General features: G+C 35.9%; 1 protein-coding gene across 12 annotated transcripts in view; it reads left to right on the top strand.

The window, feature by feature from the left end:
- Window positions 1–15,742, top strand: part of JAK2 (Janus kinase 2) — a 101,377-nt gene that overhangs the window by 74,050 nt on the left and 11,585 nt on the right. For all 12 annotated transcript variants that reach the window (XR_012670944.1, XM_075137155.1, XM_075137146.1 and 9 more), the window contains 11 exons: window positions 907–1,093; window positions 2,545–2,672; window positions 3,202–3,336; window positions 4,964–5,051; window positions 8,316–8,443; window positions 9,255–9,393; window positions 10,719–10,870; window positions 11,940–12,090; window positions 12,793–12,929; window positions 14,012–14,201; window positions 15,152–15,276. Coding sequence is in view for 11 of the 12 variants with exons in the window: in XM_075137155.1 (XP_074993256.1) it covers window positions 907–1,093; window positions 2,545–2,672; window positions 3,202–3,336; window positions 4,964–5,051; window positions 8,316–8,443; window positions 9,255–9,393; window positions 10,719–10,870; window positions 11,940–12,090; window positions 12,793–12,929; window positions 14,012–14,201; window positions 15,152–15,276 (1,560 nt within the window). In the remaining variant the exon portion in view is untranslated. The remainder of the gene's footprint in view (window positions 1–906; window positions 1,094–2,544; window positions 2,673–3,201; window positions 3,337–4,963; window positions 5,052–8,315; window positions 8,444–9,254; window positions 9,394–10,718; window positions 10,871–11,939; window positions 12,091–12,792; window positions 12,930–14,011; window positions 14,202–15,151; window positions 15,277–15,742) is intronic.

Genomic DNA, 15,742 nt, shown 5'->3' with positions numbered 1-15,742 from the left:
TAGCAAGTTCACTAAATACTGTCAGAGATATGTACATCTCTGAAAATTACAAAATAGTGTTGATGTGTGGATGGAGAAGTAAACAGCCATTTTAAGATCAGTTGCACAAAAATTCACAAAATGTCCAGTCAGTGAAGTGTGTTTGATAGGGAATTTTTTAAACTAAGATATCAGTCCCTGAGCAAGCTTAAGAGAGTCAAAGTCTGAGAATTAAACTTGTGAGTTAAGCCTGCCATTAACTGACCTAGCCGCATTTTCTTTTTTTTTTTTTTCTTGTTCTGATTCTTTCTCAGCAAGCTGTTAGAAGGCTTTTGAGATTCAGAATTTGTTGGAACATTTTCCGCAGTGTTGATGTGAAGGACCATGAAAGTACTATTAAGAGCTCCTCTTGTTTAAAAATGTTTAATGGGATCTTTTCAAGACTCATTGTAAAAATAATTCAGTGCATATCGAAAATCTGTGCTAGGAACAACCGTACTGTAGATGACAGAAAAATAGAAATACAGCTGAGATCTCCAAATGCTTGCCAAAAGAACACGGAACATGAGCGTTTGGGCTGTTGCTTCCAACAAAATTTTGTTTTGATATTATCCCATGTAAGGGTGAAAAAGCTTTCATTACTAACTCTGAAGGATTTTTCCTAGGATCCATTATCTGTTTTCTCAGCTCCACCTTTGCAGATTTCGTAACATTTGTTTTTCTTAGCATCAACATGCTAATTCTAGTGGTGGGAGTAGAATCATGTTTTCTCAGAATCAATGTTACATAGTGAGAACAAAATAACAAATTATGGTAATATTTTGCTGAAGCATTCTTTCTTTAATTAATAGAATGCCATACATTTAAATAAGCTTTTAAATACTAAATATTGATCAATTTTATTTTTAATGGAAAAAATCTCTGCAGCGTGAGAATACCACTGATTATAAACACTGCTTAATTACAAAGAATGAGAATGGAGAATATAATCTTAGTGGAACCAAGAGAAGTTTTGGTAATCTTAAGGATCTGTTGACCTGTTACCAGACGGAAACTGTCCGTTCAGACAGCATAATTTTCCAATTCATCAAATGCTGTCCTCCAAAACCAAAAGGTAAGAGAAAGATTATTTCTAAGCAGAAGGATTTCCAACTTTTAGATTAAAGATTTAAAAATAAGTTAACATTAAATGACTCTCAGGTAGGTAGATACATATGTTTGTGTGAGTTTTTTTAAATTTCACTGACCTATTTGTTCATCTTCTTCGTCATAGTTTTCAGTCCTAGTGTCTGCCAAATTTTACTTTGTTATAAGATGGTCTTCCAGAAGGAATCATGGTGGCCAGTTTCATGATTAGAAGCAAAACTGGTTTCTTAATTGCAGTGGATTGTGTGCAGCAGCATGTCTTGAGAAGGAAAAAGCTACTGAATGTATCATTTCTCACTGAGGGTAGTTCCATAAGCAATGGAACCAACAATGCCAGTGAATTGCCTTCATTGTTTGTTGACATATCAGCTGAATTATGCCAAGGCTGCAGTGTGATTTCAGCTTCTTTTTGACACTGAAAAATACACATGGAATAGAGCTCCTGCCTGAGGAGCGGATTTTTCTTGAATTTACGTTAAAGGTTTTTGCCTAGCTTTGATATTCATAATATCTTTCTCCTTTATGAATTCTGATAACGTCTGCTCTTTTTGCTTATTATAAGTAGTACTACTTACAGTTAATATTAGTCTTTGTCTCTATTCAAGTCCCTATTTAAACAAAAACTTGGGAGAACAGACTATTTGAAATCACTTTTACTTCTTTCAAATTTGGTTGAAATTAGCCAATGGACTAAAAAGCTTAGAAAAGATTTGACAAATAAATACATATGCACATTACAGAGAATAATTTTGTAACCTTATTTCCATCGAAATCAAAGAAAAATGTATATGCATCAGAATTATAAATTATTGAATAAATATAATTGCACATGTATGCACCCATATACCCACAAATATATACCTATCAGCTTTAGTTTTACTAACAGACCTGCTCTGCTTTGTGGAGAGCCTTTTTTCAAAATCACTCAAAGAATAATTACCCTGGTAAACATAAGGCAGTGAGAATCACTGAAGCGCTGCCAGGGCAAAAATACGTAAAAGCTTTAAAGAGGCATCAGAAAGATATACACGTCTTTAACAGAGTGACTTCATAATATAAAAGAAGAAGGTGACTTACATCCCCTTTTTCCATCCCTGATTGTTGCTACAAATACAGCAGAAGCTAAAATGTGAGAGGAGGCAGGAATGTTTTCAGAATGTTTTCAAAAGTAGGAGTACTTAAGAAACTTAAAATAGCTGAGTGAACCTAAGTGTTTTTGCTGGTTAGAAAAAATCAGATTTTGAATTTGTTTAATGAAATACTGTGTGGCTGTTTGAATAAACTGATCTCAATGTGATATCGTCTTTTTGTTGGATTAACAGTTCCTCATTAATAATCCTTCTGAAATAATATTGGTTTAGTTTTGTATTTTAAAAATTTACTTTGTTTTTCTTTTCCCCACCCTCTTTCTTCTCCCAGATAAATCAAATCTCCTAGTCTTCAGAAGCAATAGTGTTTCTGATGTACCTTCATCACCTACACTACAGAGACACAATAATGTCAACCAGATGGTCTTTCACAAAATCCGGAATGAGGACTTGATATTCGTAAGTCCGTTAGTTACTTCTTCCACTGCAGATGGTTCGTTTAATACACCCTAAGTTTTAAAAAACTCAGTATATGTTTAAAAGAGCCTTATCTGACCTTATCTGAGCTAGGAGAGATTGCTGTAATCCTTCCGTAGTTAGAGCTGTGAGAGAAAAGAATTTTTTTAAGATTTTCCATTAATACAAATAATTGGGTTTTTTTAAAATAAGAAGTGTCCTTTTGACTGCAATAGCAGTTGTTTTCTTTACTTCCAGGGATGCCTAAATACATCTTAATAACAGCAATTCCTTCCTCTCTGGTTCTTGCAGCAAGTTATTTTCTGAGATCCTTGAGGAGTCAATAAAAAATAAGCAAAGATTTAAGCTCTTTCTGATGTAGTTGCTTCCTTGTCCTCTCAGTCTGACTCTAGAGGTGTGCTAGCTGTAAAGATTTGCATATGCGTTAATTAGGGTTGTTGTTTAAGAGATCTTTTGCAAAACAGGTAGAGATTTCTGATTTTTTCCCATCTTTGTCCTTCCTGTCTTTTAGGAGGAGAGTCTTGGACAGGGCACATTTACTAAGATTTTCAAAGGTGTAAGGAAAGAAGTGGGAGACTATGGCCAGCTCCATCAAACTGAAGTTCTTTTAAAGGTGCTGGATAAAGTGCATAGAAACTACTCTGAGGTTGGTGTGATTGTTGACCGCTATATAATGTTTGTCTGTGCTACGTTGAGCATTACTTTTCTTACAATAAATGAGTGTTTGTTATATGGTAGAGGGTTGTATGTTGAACCAAGCTCATTCTTGGCCGGGAGGGTGGATTTGAGATTGGCTTTGGGAAGTCCACCTATGTACTTTATTTCCCCTCTCCGCACCATCTGTCAGAAAATTCAGAGCTCCCCACTGAGAGCCAGAGAATGGTTTCTTTGTACGATCCAAGTACCGCAGGAGAGGTAGTATGGCCACAGAATTACCTTTACCAATAAATTCATTATGTACAGATGAAAGACCAACATTTATGGAAAATTACTTTCTTTTGATAGAGTTATCTTCGATGTTTTGGAGTCCTACTGATTCTCCACTAAAATCAACATTTCACATCAAGTCATAAAAAATCAGCAGTATTTATGTATGAGAAACACTTGCCACATGTAGAATCATCCATATTCAGTTAGTCTTTTCACTGTTTGAGTGAAGCTATGTGCAAACCTGAAATGCCTTTGTGCAAAAACTAATAAACTGGTAATGTAATTGAGCCCAAGATTGTGCATGTGAGAATTTAATTTTAAAAACTTTGTAGTGTTTAATATATTAACGTAACTTTATATGGCTGTTTATTGATTATTTTGATTATATAATTGTATCAAATTACTAATTAATCTAGCTATATTTACAGCAAGCCAAGAGAACCAGTCCATTGTTTACTGAACTTTCCGATTACTTAAGACAAATGTGAAAATGTAAGCAAAAAAGGCAACGACATTTTGAATAGCTAATATTCGTAAGCAATGTAGGCATACACTTTGGACAACTGAAAACAATAAAGAAACTATAACCCATATTTTAATTTTAATAAGCTGGATAATATACTTACATTCTAAAGTTAAGTGAAAATCAGTTGTTAAAGGAACTAAGAGTACAGAAATACAAATACAGTCACCTGAAGGAAAATGTGCTAGTTTTGACCTTGTTGTGTTGGGTTAATAGTCAGTACACAAGCAAGTGTAGTTGGAGATGCCACTGAAGAGAATAAAAAAAATTACTAAACAAATAAAAGCATCTGAAACCTTCCTGACAAGGCTAGGTAAGGTCTCACAGTGAAGGATAAGTGATATAATACTTCTTGTCTTTTGTACTATGAAGAAGTAAATTGGAAACTGAATGGTGCATTATGAAAGAATAAATTGGAAACTGAGTAGTGCATCATGAATTTGTCTGCTGTTTACTTTACTTAGTTAACTGACGTGGAAGAAAAGATTCTTTTTAAAATGTGGAGATACACCTGCCTGCAGAAAAAGAGATTGCTAACCTGTCTGGAATGTGGATTATCAGTCATATAAAAAAAAAAAAAAATCCCAAACCTAAACCAACCACAAACAATATAAAATATGTTACACAGGGTCTTTGCAATGAGATGGAAGTTGAAATGTTTTAAAAAACGCACATGGTTTTAATAAATTTATTAGAAATCACATAATGTTTTGGGGTTTTGTTTTCACTGATATTTATTGTTTCTCAATCTCTCTCTCTAATGTTTTGGTGTTTTGTTTTCACTGATATTTATTCTTTCTCAATCCCTCCTTCCTCAAAGTCCTTCTTTGAGGCAGCAAGTATGATGAGCCAGCTTTCTTACAAACATTTGGTGTTAAATTATGGAGTCTGCGTATGTGGAGAGGAGAGTAAGTAGAAATTAATTATCTTTTTGTACTAATTTTATACAGCTGTCATTAGAGTTTGCCATTGGTTGTGGGGAAAAAAACCAAAACAAAACAACCTGTCACACCAGCTGGACACCCAATATGTGTTCACATTGCAGTAGTATTAGTCTTGGTGTCTGAGAACTAGTTAATATGGTGATAACAAAGAAAATGGAAAAATTATGTAAATACAGTCAGTGTGAATACTGACCTCTGTAAATGACTCATATCTGTTCTATCTGAAAATCTCACTTTGAAAAGTTTTGCTGAACTTCTGAAATGACCTTTTGAAATGCCAGAAAAATGGCACCCTTACATTCTATCAACTGTGGTTAGCTAGAAAGGGGAGTGCTTGGCTACCCAAGAAAATCTTCATTTACTGTGATCAGGAACATGGAAACTGCCACCCTTTCCCACCCATTTGCTGACTTTGTGAGCACTAATATAGCTTTGGGAGGTTTGGTTTAGAGATCGCATTCTGAAAACACGAGGTCCCATTATTTCAACAAAAACACTACAAAATGTTAACAAAGGTAAAATCTTTGCATTGTCTACAGAAATAGAATGTGTTTTCAGTTTAGCTCACTGCATTGTGACTATTTATTAATAAGGTTTTGTAAAAACACCTGAAATACATTTATAACATCTTAATTTTGGATGGTTGTCATATGCTTATGTGTGCTATTTTCGAACCTGCGCTGCTGGGTCTCACTTTGGCAGTTTTTCCTCTTCATGCAGTCTTTGGGTAGAAATGTCAGTTTGCCCTAAAATCATTTTTTTCCTATGATTAGAAATGTGTAATAAAATCAAGCATTTTATAATAACTGTATAAGCATATTATGTAGACAGTTGCCTGCGTTAAGAGAGAAGGAATTTGCAAAAGGGAGGGTGGATTCTGTATCAGGAGTTGCTTCTCTTAGGAGGTTGGAAAAGGCACAGCACCATGTTTGGCCAAGAACTTGTTAAGCCAGTTTCTTCGCAAAAATGCCCACGAGTGTTTTTTCTAGTTTATTCATTGTACCATACACGGGGACGATATATAAAATTTCAGTTAGAAATAAAAAAAAAAATATTAAAACAAAACAAAACAAAATTAGCTAAAGATATATATGGTTACTTATTTCTCCTTTAGATCACAATTGCCCTCTATAGACAGTCCTATTTCTGAAGGCAAGAAACTTATTGCAGTTTAGTAGGAGGCAGTTACTGAGAAATAGGAAGAGAGGCTGTTATTTTTTCTGTGGGTTACACACTTAATTTACAGATCTGATGAAAATGGCTTCACATAATTGTAAAAAAAAAAAAGTTTGCTGTCTGTAAAATGAATTTGTTATAAAAATTAGTTTATTTGTAATAACCAAAGATAATACCAGTAGTTACTAGTGTCTTTAGAGTCTAAATGAGAAGCACTGTAATGTAAGCATCTTGCAGCTGAAGGCAAGAGTTCAGTCATGCAATTTGAAATTGTTGTATTGAAACTGATGAAGACTGTGCAGTACTATAGAATCATACAATCGTAGAATAGTTTGGGTTGGAAGGGACCTTTAAAGGTCATCTAGTCCAACCCCTCTGCCGTGGGCAGGGGCATCTTCAACTAGATCCGGTTGCTCAGAGCCCCGTCCAACCTGACCTGGAATGTTTCCGGGGATGGAGCATCTACCATCTCCCTGGGCAACCTCTTCCAGTGTTTTACCACCCTCATTGTGAAAAATTTCTTCCTTATATCTAGTCTGAATCTGCCCTCTTTTAGTTTAAAACCATTCCCCCTTGTCCTGTCGCAACAGGCCCTGCTAAAGGATTGTTTGTCCCCATCTTTAAGTACTGAAAGGCTGCAATAAGGTCTCCCCAAAGCCTTCTCTTCTCGAGGCTGAACAATCCCAACTCTCTCAGCCTTTCTTCACAGAAGAGGCATTCCATCCCCCTTATCATTTTTGTGGCCCTCCTCTGAACCCACTCCAACAGGTCCATGTCTTTCTTGTGCTAAAGGTTCCAGAGCTGGACACAGTACTCCAGGTGGGGTCTCACCACAGCAGAGTAGAGGGGCAGAATCACCTCCCGCAACCTGCTGGCCACGCTTCTTTTCATGCAGCCCAAGATATGGTTGGCCTTCTGGGCTGCAAGCACACATTGTCAGCTCATGTCCACCTTTTCATCCACCAGTACCTCCAAGTCCTTCTCGTCAGGGCTCCTCTCAATCCCTTCATCCCTCAGCCTGTATTGATACCGGGGTTTGCCCCGACCCAGGTGCAGGACCTTGCACTTGGCCTTACTGAACCTCATGAGATTCACATGGGCCCACTTCTCGAGCTTGTCCACATCCCTCTGGATGGCATCCCACCTCTCAGGTGTGTCTACTGCTCCGCTTAGCTTGGTGTCATCTGCAGGCTTGCTGAGGGTGCATTTGATCTCACTGTCTATGTCATTGATGAAGATATTAAACAGTACCGGTCCCAATACGGACCCCTGCAGGTCACCACTCGTCACCGATCTCTGTCTGGACATTGAACTGTTGACCACTACCCTCTGGATGCGACCGTCCAACCAATCCCTCACCCACCAGACAATCCACCCATCAAATCCAGTTTAGAGAGAAGGATGTTGTGGGCGACCATATCAAAGGCCTTACAGAGGTCCAGATAGATGACATCGGTAGCCCTTCCCATGTCCACTGATCCTATGAAATGGATCTCGTTTCTTGCATTAGTCGCTGGAAGCGACTGCATATATATATATCATATATATACACAATTTTTTTTTTTAGTGCAAATATTAGTCTTTTTCAAGATGAGCACCTTTTGTCAGCAAAGCATCGTATTTTTCACTAAGAGTACAGATTGTGAACAACTGTGAAGTGAATGACTTGAATGTTACTCGACTCACTACATTCATACTGCTGTATACTACTATGCTTTATCAGAAGTTACGTTATTTATTGTGCCTTTCAAGTGAGGGTGTAAGGATGCTCACTGGATTTGTTAAGGTGGAAACCTCTTCTGTAAAAAACTATTAAATCTAGTAATTTTGCATTTGAGAAGCAATTAGGTGAACTTCTACATCCTGAAGAAGTATAAAGAACATAGAATATTTGTGGCAATACTCAGATGTCATATAGCTTTGAATTATTTGTTAGTTAACCAACAAAGTGTCAAAGAAAGAGATGGGTGGTACTAGAGCAATGAATCTGTCCTGAAATTCCATTATTTGTTGTTGGTTTTAATTGTTACTCTTTTTACTGTTTTAAATCAGACATCCTTGTACAAGAATATGTAAAATTTGGATCCTTGGACACATATTTGAAAAAGAACAAAAATGTTATCAATATCTTGTGGAAGCTGGAAGTAGCCAAACAGTTGGCATTAGCCATGCATTTTCTGGTAAGTAGATTATTCTTCAGTTTTGTTAATGGCTGAATTCAAGTGTTTCAGGCTAATACATGTAGAATGGCTGAGCTGTTACCCTACTTCTTGAAACTCTGGAGGGTATTTGAAAATAGGCTGGGCATATATCAGGTAGTTAGTGGATAGCCAAGGACAGACCTTTGTATCATGCACAAAGTGTAATTGAATTTCTCATTCTTTTTTAATGCTTTATGTTTTAGTGTGGAATAAAAACACATTTCCAGTAAATTTTTTTTTTTTTTTTTTTTTTGCCCTGGGAATCAGTCCTTCCTGGTTTTCCCACCTCAGCTCATGATGCTGAACATAAACTATTTCTGGGAGGGGAAAACATTGTACTGTTCAAACTGCTGGTACATTCTTTTTGTGCATTAGGTCCCAACCTTACAGTCTGTTTAATTCAACGTAAAGGCCATTATTTTTTGGCCTTTACGTTGAATTAAATGTAATGTGATATGTGATTAGATGAATGTTCCCTTTAACAGAGCTTAAATGTTCTTATATTCATTTTAAATGGATCATACTGATGGATCAGTATTCTTCTGAATTAATATACATCAAATAGTTTTAAACTCAAAACTTTAGGTAGGTAATTAAAATGAATGAAAATTGGCTAGAAACTATAACTCTGAGAGGAACTGATGAAATGTCTGAGATTTGATCAGCTTAATCTATGATCATTATTTTCTTTGCTGACATTTCCCTCATGCTGTAAAGTATTGGTTTTTAAATACCTCTTCAACCTTAAGATTTTGTTGTCAGTATGTAAAAGTTGCACTTCTCTTCGTAGGAGGATAAAGGCCTTGTTCATGGGAATGTCTGTGCAAAAAACATCTTGCTTATCAGAGAGGAAGACAGGAAGTCTGGAAACCTTCCGTTTATAAAACTAAGTGATCCTGGCATCAGTATTACTGTTTTGCCAAGAGAGAGTAAGTCTTCATGTCAGCTTTCTTATTTAATGCTTCTGAGTTGAAAAATAAGTTTGTTTGTTTCATTTTTTTCTGACTACCATCTAAGGTACTTCAGTTATAGTAAGTTCCTTCATCCATCTGTCACTTTAAAATAATCTCTGCAGTCCTAGTCAGCAGCTTTGAGTGTGTCTTCTTTATCAGCAAATAGCTACAGGAACTGAAGCCACAATTCTCCATTGTGTGAGGTTTTTTCCCCTGCTGTTCTCATTTTCAACTTTTTTTTTTCTCTGGTAGTCTGTTAGTATGCTATAATGTACCGTGAGTAAGTCTATTGCATCTGCAGGTAGCTGCTGGACTTAGTATCCTATTATTGATCAAGATTAAATTGTTATATTTTATAGTTTGGAGAAGCTTTCAGAGCTGAAAGTAAATGCACTTTTGAAAATGCTGCGTGGCAGTTGAAAATCATCTTCAGTGCATTTCTTGGTGAATACCTTGAAGCCACTTGATGATGCTAAAAATACTGGTTTATCATCTGCCATTGAAGCTGTTCTAATGCTTTATAAACAGCAAAATTAATTAAATAAAAAGAAATTAAAAGTGTATGCAAGATTGTTATGCTAATGAAACTGAATTAAACTTACTATTTTTTATCTAGTCTTTTTAATAATTTTGGGAAAATGAACACACTTTATACTTGGTAATTTTATACACGCGAAAAGAAATAACACATCTAAGAGACTATAAGCAATGCAGTGTCATCATTTTTCCAATAAACTGTTTAAACTCTCCCTTTTTAAATGAGAAGCCTACATTAATCTTACGAGATCTCATTTTAAGGAGCTCTAAATCTACATCAGACAATACCATCTTTTAACTTATTACTACAATCAGTATCAAAAGTTTAAAGATCAAATAGTATGAAATGGCTTGTTATGGCGCCTTTTGCTGTGCCATAATGTGCCAACCACTAGCAAAGTACTTTTTACTCTTTGCCATCTAGTTCCTTTGTGGTGGCTACTAAATCTTGGTAACATTGGGGTAAATACAGGAGTCGGAGCAAAAATATAATGTGGAAATGATGTTAAGGAAGTTTTATTACATTAGACTTATTTTACAATGAAACTAATAGTCCGCCACACTGATTCATAAATACTATTTTTGTACATATTCTGTAGCTTTTTTTTTAGGCAGGAACAAAAACTTGGAAAGGTATTAAAAGCACATTACAGAATGAAATACCTATGTATACTAAAGTAATTTTTACTAAATCAGATACGTTATAGAATTTTCTGCTTTTATTATTCATCTTAACATGATGTTTCGTTTGCGTGATTGCACAGTTCTTCTTGAGAGAATACCATGGGTTCCACCTGAATGTGTTGAGAATCCCAAACAATTAAGCCTGGCCACAGACAAATGGAGTTTTGGTACTACTTTGTGGGAAATCTGCAGTGGAGGAGACAAACCTCTGAGTGCACTGGATTCTTCAAGAGTAAGTATTACTGGGTCTGCAGTCATAACTGTTCTTTGGACACTTCTCATTTAAAACGTCTGCTGTTGTAACTACATAGCATGTAAAGTGGTGTGGCCCATGACCACTGTAGGAAAAGGACACTTTTACTGGTAGATAATGATCAGAAGTGATGATTTGAGGTTTGCTTTTATGTTGTTTGTTTTGATTTTTATGGGCACAAAGTACAGCGTTGCCAGCATTATCTTGTTCATGTTTCTCTTGCTTTGTTGCAACAGTGTATCGCTTTAAACAAAAAGCATTCCTAAAAATGTATATGGATTTTAATTGGCATTATTCTAGTAATTGAACATCTTAAATACTGTAAGACACTGTGTGTTGCACACAATTCTAGTATTTTAGCTAAGCCAGAAATGTTAACTTTGTCTCAACTAGGGACAGGGAGTGGAGGGGAAACACATTCCATAAAAATATTATTTCTTACATATTTGCTTCATTAGTTGGAAGCAAAAAGATTATTTCCTTTACTAAGCCACAAAAAGATTGGTAGTATTATTATTATAAATGGACTGTTACCTTCTCACAAAGCCTGATCTGATTTCTCAGGTGTTGTAATCTGCTCTTAAAATAAGCTCCAAGGTCTACCTAGATCTACCTTACAGATATCTATGTAGTTCAGAAGTTGCCCTCCTCTCCTGTACTAATCCACATTCTTTCATAATACTCATGAAGTTTTTTGCAACTGGAGGGGCTCAGCCAGCTCACAGGTGGATAGAATTTTCTTCTGGGCCCATCCAGTTGAGGTTTTACAAAATTACCCATAAAGGAGACACGTTTCTCATTATCTTTCTCTATTTTCTTATCTTCCATCAGTAGCTGACTGGGAATTTCTGAACTGATTACTGTAAATTACGCCAGTCTTGCTACATTGTGAGCCTTGCTTTTGACATAAATTGGCCAGATCTACGTTCTGTGAGATAACAATTCTAGGTTGAGAGCTGTATTTTTTGGCTGCTCTGGTGAGAATGTGAAGACTTCTGCAACTCTTCATGGTTGTATATTAAAATGGCTTTTATCTATTTAATTCCAGAAACTACAATTTTATGAAGATAGGCACCAGCTTCCTGCCCCCAACTGGACGGAACTAGCAAACCTTATAAACAACTGTATGGATTATGAGCCAGATTTCAGGCCTTCATTTAGAGCAATTATACGTGACTTGAATAGTTTGTTCACTCCAGGTGAGTCTGTAATACAACAAGAACGCACTAGACAAAAAAAACCCTGATTCCTGTTGGTTCATTTTCATATGGTGCCTTCCTTTTTGGTACGTTGACCCACAACCACTCTTCAAAGCAGCCTCAGAAAACTAAGTTCATAAGGACACTATGTTACTATTTTTTAGTCTGTTCTAAAAGAAAACAAATTAAAAGTTAGCATTATCGTTCAAAGCAGTTTTCTGGTTTGATTAATGTCTATCCCAAACATTCTGGGCTCTTAACCAAGTATGTTATGTTTGTGACTGTCTTTCTTTTTTCTCTCAATAAAATAAATAGGTATATCTTTCTTTTTTCCAAATGGAAGACACATGTTATCACAAGCTTTTGTGAAGTTTACATTTCTCCCCTCTGCAGTAGTGGAGTTCTTGCAGAGTAATTGCTAAATTTGAAGTACAATAGGCCTGCAAAAAAGAAAATTGAGAAATTAAAGCAAGACTTGCTATGAGTCAAGACAAATCATTTGGCTTTTTTGTGATACATTTTTGTCTCTGACTGCAAATTACTATATAGAAATCAAGGTGGTTGTTACTATTCTACTGAGCTTGAGGTATGCCAAGGAAAAATAGAACATGCCATGATTGTAATAAGTTTCTTCATTCTCCTATTTGCTTCTGTATGCCTCCTGTTCCCTTTCTCTCTTCCCTTCTTCCTCCCACCCCTCAGATTACGAGCTGTTGACAGAAAGTGATATGTTGCCAAATATGAGAATTGGAGCACTTGGATTTTCTGGCGCTTTTGAAGATCGGGACCCAACACAATTTGAAGAAAGACATCTTAAGTTTTTACAGCAACTTGGCAAGGTAGGATGTTTTGAAATTCTCTCATTGCCTAGGAAAGAACTATCTTTTTCAGTTATCTTCTGATGACCCCATATACATTATTTACATTGAAACTTCTGTTACAGAAATTAATAATTTCAGTCATATCTGACCACAACATGCAGTTCCTTTTAGATCTTTTTTCAGTTTCACAATAGATAGAAGAAAGATAGCTGACCTCTACAATGATTCCAGTCACACTGAAAGGCTAAAATCTTTTTCGGTAATGCAGAGTTGCATCTGACATAATCTTTTTTTTTATATACTTGGTATTCATTTAAAAATGCTCCAGAGCAGTCTTGCATAGAACTAGCGGGGTTGGGTTTTTTTGTGCATGCATATGCTGAGAAGTCTGAATATGCAGTCCCTAAATTCAATAATGTCTTTGAGATATATGTAGGTCTTGAACTTTTTAGGCTTTAGGAATCAGCATTTGGTTATTAGTTTTGCAAGTCACTGCAGCCTGGCTGTGCGACTCAAAGTACTGGTGAAAGCAAGCCTGAAAGTGAAGTAGCAGAACTACTTCTATTTGCAGATGGTTGGTTGTTGACTGTAAATGGTAGCATAGCATAGGGAGAGGAAGAGAGTGGTAGGTGATGAGTGCATAAAGGAAGATAAAGAAGATACAAACAGAGAAAGGGAAGAAGGTAGAACATTGAAACAAATGGGGGAAGAACCATCAAGAAACAGAGAAGAATTAAGAGCCAAAAGGAATCTAAATGAAGGGGTTTCTGCAAGTGCAGGAGAAAAGGAGTATGCCAAGTGACCGTTTGGAAGTGCAAGTGGAAATTTGTGAAGAAGGGAGAGAAAATAAATGGACATCACCGCCTCTCCTTGTCCTCGTTTCCTCCCATACTGTTTGCTTCCTTTCATAGAACATGTTTCTTATTCTTACAGAACTGTTACCTGTGATCCTGCACTCTTTTTCTCTGAGAGGTTTTGTGGCATTTCACTTAAATAATTAATGCTAATACAGTGAGCACTGAGGCAGTATGAACAAACACTAAGAAAGAGACAATGATGTGGACTTGTTTTTAATTCAAGTATTTCCATTTGTGATCTAGGGAAATTTTGGCAGTGTTGAGATGTGCCGGTATGACCCACTGCAGGATAATACCGGGGAGGTGGTGGCTGTGAAAAAGTTGCAACATAGCACAGAAGAGCACCTTAGGGACTTTGAAAGAGAAATTGAAATACTTAAATCTCTGCAGCATGATAACATTGTTAAATACAAAGGAGTATGCTACAGCGCAGGTATGTACTGTATGTAATACACCTTCAGGTGTACACCTAAGTATGCATATTGAGAAATTCAGAGAGGTTAAGTGTTTATGAAAGTCACTGGCTTGTCCTAACTTTACCAGGACTTACACAATACGAATCAAAGAAAGTAGTGTCTGACATATACTACTTCTCAGTACAAGGTAGACATTTTATTCAGTCAGCTCATTGCACAATTTGATTGATTTAGAGAAAGTATCATTTTGACTAGTTACCCAGCTTCTTTATCTTAAAGTATAAAAGTCTTCCTAGAAAAGAATTTAGAGTTAAGTGGGAAAATGCAACCATTTTGTAACTGTTGTTGTTTTTTGCTCAATGTAATGTTCCAGAGTGGATATTACGAATTCTTGTACAGCCTATACAGTAAAAGACTAGACAGGAAAAAGTTTCAGAAACAGATGTGTTTGAGTAAATTGTTGATGCTGTTGAAGTTGACAAATGAAAGCTTGGGTTCTGCCCAGGATCTTACTGTAAAAAGAAAAATCTTGGGTTCAAAATCAGACTAAGTTTTTAAAGATGGTAAAATTGCTGACCAGTTGATGTCAGTTGTCATTCTGAGTTTCATCTCAGCAATGAGGAGGCATTACATAAACACAGAAAATAGACGTGGCACTTTTGCTTTGGTTTAGCAATAGTAGCTGAAGTATTGATGAGATGATCTTGATTACTGATGCTCTGTGTATCAAGCATATCCACATTACTGTTGTGTTTAAATAAATGGCATTTCCTGAACAAATGCGGTTAACTAATATATTGTTAACTAAAAATTGCATCGTGATATACATATAATAAATTAGTTTTTTGGTATTAAGACTATCTTCTATTACTTTTTTTCATAGACATTCGTAATTATTTATATTTCAAAACTTGTCATTGGAAAATGACAGAAAAATTAAGTGTATTTTTTGTTATTGTTGTAAAAGGTCGTAGGAATCTAAGATTAATTATGGAATATTTACCATATGGAAGTTTACGAGATTATCTGCAGAAACACAAGGAGAGGCTGGACCACAAGAAGCTTTTGCTGTATGCGTCTCAGATATGCAAGGTAGGAAATTTCAGACGATTGATATTTTTCAACAAATTTTTGTCTCTTTGATCTCGTCTCATTTGTCTCAAAACAACTATCATTGGTTGTTTTGGTGTATCTTTTGTAATACTGTTCGGCTGCTAGCACCACATAACCCTAAAAAAGTTAGCAATACATATTCACATACTCAAGAACTGGACAAACTTATGAGTATCAAAATACAGGATGCTGAGTCTGGCCTATTTGCTGACTGAGGCAGAATATACTGCATTTATTTTTGTTTATTTTATAGTTTGCTTAGCTTATATTTTGTTCAGAAGAATTAGAACCTCTTTTCTCCCTAATAAGAGCTGAAATAAAATTTTGCAGGAGTTAATATACTCACCCAGGCAAACTGTTAGTGACATACTATAACTGATTTTTCAGAACTTGGACATTCAGCTATAAAACCACTGTAACAGCATGGATATGTTTAAGAAATTTA

The sequence above is a fragment of the Calonectris borealis genome, chromosome Z (genome assembly GCF_964195595.1).
Source record: "Calonectris borealis chromosome Z, bCalBor7.hap1.2, whole genome shotgun sequence".
Classification (NCBI taxonomy): Eukaryota; Metazoa; Chordata; class Aves; order Procellariiformes; family Procellariidae; genus Calonectris; species Calonectris borealis.
The sequence above is the reverse complement of the archived record's forward strand: the minus strand, read 5'-3'. Positions and strand labels throughout refer to the sequence as shown.